Below are 2,356 nucleotides of genomic sequence, written 5' to 3' on the forward strand. Positions count from 1 at the left end.
TATATATATATATATATATATATATATGAGTGTATGTATAGGGCTAAATTGTTAGAGGACTCACCTTGCCAGGTAAATTCATGGTAAAACAATTCTCCCAGTTGGCTGTGGTGTAATCCTAGCCAACAAATCCAGCAGTAAGCAGTAAAGAAATGGCGAAAAATAGCTTCATAAAAAAACTTTACACTTTCTCTCTTTCTCGTTCATACGAGATATGATAAAATGGCGGCGACGGTGGAAGTTTTGCATATCGTAGTGGTGGTAGGAGTAGTGGAGATGAAGGTATTGTAAGTCGTGGTGGCGGTAGAGAGGGAGTGATATTGTAAGTCGTGCTGGTGGTGACGGTGGAGGTTTTTTTTAATGTTATGGTGATGGAGGTGGGGGAGGTGATCGTATTGTAATTCGTGAGGGTGGTGGTGGGAGATAGCGGTATTGTAAGTCGTGGTGGAGACGGCGACAGTGGAGGAATTATATGTGGTCGTGGTGACAGTAGAGGTGGTCACAAGTTAGTTAAGCAAGTGGTGGTGGTCGTGGTGGTGACAATGACGGTGACGGCGGCGGCGGCAGAGGCCTTGTGAGTAGTGTCGGAGGTGGTAGTGGTGGTGATAGTATAACTAGACGTGAGGGTGGCACAGGCTGAAGGCCAGGAGGAGGAGGTAATTATTAATGATAGTCGGAATAAGAGTAATTTTTTTTTATTGGTGCTGAAGGGGTGGGGAGAAATATTTATTGTGTTCTTGGCGGCGGCACAGGCGGTGGTGATGGTAGTGGGAGCGGGAGTGAGAAGATAATAATGGGGAGGATAGATAGACAGATAGATAGATAGATAGATAGATAGATAAATAGATAGATGGATGGATGGATAGATAGATAGATAGATACATTTCTTTTATTAGCCACACAGGGCTCAACAAAGATGGGACAAATACAATGTAGAGCTTTTCTTTTTGGGAGGGTGAAGGAAAAAAAAATAGGGGTGTGTCGATCAAAAGGGATCGAGAGAAAAAAAAAAGCGATCAATAGGGATCGTGTATCACAGTAATGTTCTCGTGTAAAAAGAGGGGAGGACAGTTTAGGTTTAGCCGTGGAAAGAAAAGCCTACGGAAAAGACCACGGTAGCCTTGGTCAATATTGTCATTGTTAGATACATAGATAGATAGAGAGAGAGAGAGAGAGAGAGCGAGAGAAAGAGAGAAAATGATTGTGGGGAAGGGGTGATGGGTATGATGATGAAAGGTAGCGGGCAGAGGAGGAATTTATTAATGGTGGCTTTGGTGATAGTTGTTGGGGTGGTCGTGGTGATGGTGGTTGTAGGAACCTACTAGAATGAAGTGGTGACGAGAAAAACTATAATAATGATGGCGGTAGCAATAGTGTTGTTATTGTTGCTGCTGCTGGTGGTGGTGAAGTTGATAATAGTGGTGGCAGTGATGTTGGTGGTGATGGCAGTATAGTGGTGGTGGTGGTGGTGGCGGTGATGAAAGCTGTGACATTGATGATAGTTTTAATTGTAACACGAGTTGTTTTTGTTGTAATGGTAAAGGCGGAGAGAGAGGTAGCTTTCTTTTTTCTTCATATTTTACTAGCGACGATGATAATGATTGTTTGTACAGCAATGGTGACGGCGGTGGTGGCGGAGGGTGGTGGTGGTGGTAGTGGTGGATGTGGTGGTGGTGAGCCGTTGCAACAGTAGTTTTACCTGTTGTGGCTGTAATGACTCTGATACAGTGCAAACTGTAGTAGTAGTAGTAGTAGTAGTAGTAGTAGTAGCAGCAGCAGCAGCAGCGGTAGTGGTGGTGGTGGTGGTGGTGGTGGTGGTGGCGGCGGCGGTTACTGAAATAAGAGCGATCCAGCCAGAAATACCTGCCAGGGCAAGAGTTAAAAGGAATTGTCTCCAAGACGAGACTTGAAAAATTGATTTAAAGGAAAACGAGGAAGGAAGATGACCCAGAGTAAGAGTGGGAGGGAGAAAGAGGGTAGACAGGTAGGTAGATAGATAGATAGATAGATAGATAGATAGATAGATAGGTAGGTAGATAGATAGGTAGGTAGGTAGAGAGTGAAAGAGAGAGAAAATTAGAGGGATAGCTAGATCACATACAGAGGCATAATACATCGCAGGTATATAAATGCTTTATAAATGTCTTTTCACCCAGGGTGAACATGTGGTACAAAACCGACAAATATCAAGGAGTGATGTTTGTAGAGGCCACAGCCCATGGAGAAGTAGCCCGTAGATTTTGGAAAGCTGTGAAGGAGACCAAACTCAACATTAAGATCGTTGAAATGCCAATGATCTCCACCAGATCACAACTATGTAGGACGTGCCCCTTTGAGAATACCATATGCACCAATG

At 43.9% G+C, this 2,356-nt stretch overlaps 1 protein-coding gene across 2 annotated transcripts in view; it reads right to left on the reverse strand.

The window, feature by feature from the left end:
• LOC106870453 (breast cancer anti-estrogen resistance protein 1) overlaps nucleotides 1–253 on the reverse strand; it is a 114,367-nt gene extending 114,114 nt beyond the window's left edge. Inside the window, exon 1 of one of the 2 annotated variants that reach the window (XM_014916553.2) lies at nucleotides 65–253. In XM_014916553.2, coding sequence (XP_014772039.1) covers nucleotides 65–82 — 18 coding nt within the window. In that variant the 5' untranslated portion in view covers nucleotides 83–253. The remainder of the gene's footprint in view (nucleotides 1–64) is intronic. The other variant, XM_014916554.2, reaches the window with a different exon arrangement.
• Between the last annotated feature and the right edge of the window lie 2,103 nt (nucleotides 254–2,356).

Source organism: Octopus bimaculoides, chromosome 20 (assembly GCF_001194135.2).
Source record: "Octopus bimaculoides isolate UCB-OBI-ISO-001 chromosome 20, ASM119413v2, whole genome shotgun sequence".
NCBI classification, from domain to species: Eukaryota; Metazoa; Mollusca; class Cephalopoda; order Octopoda; family Octopodidae; genus Octopus; species Octopus bimaculoides.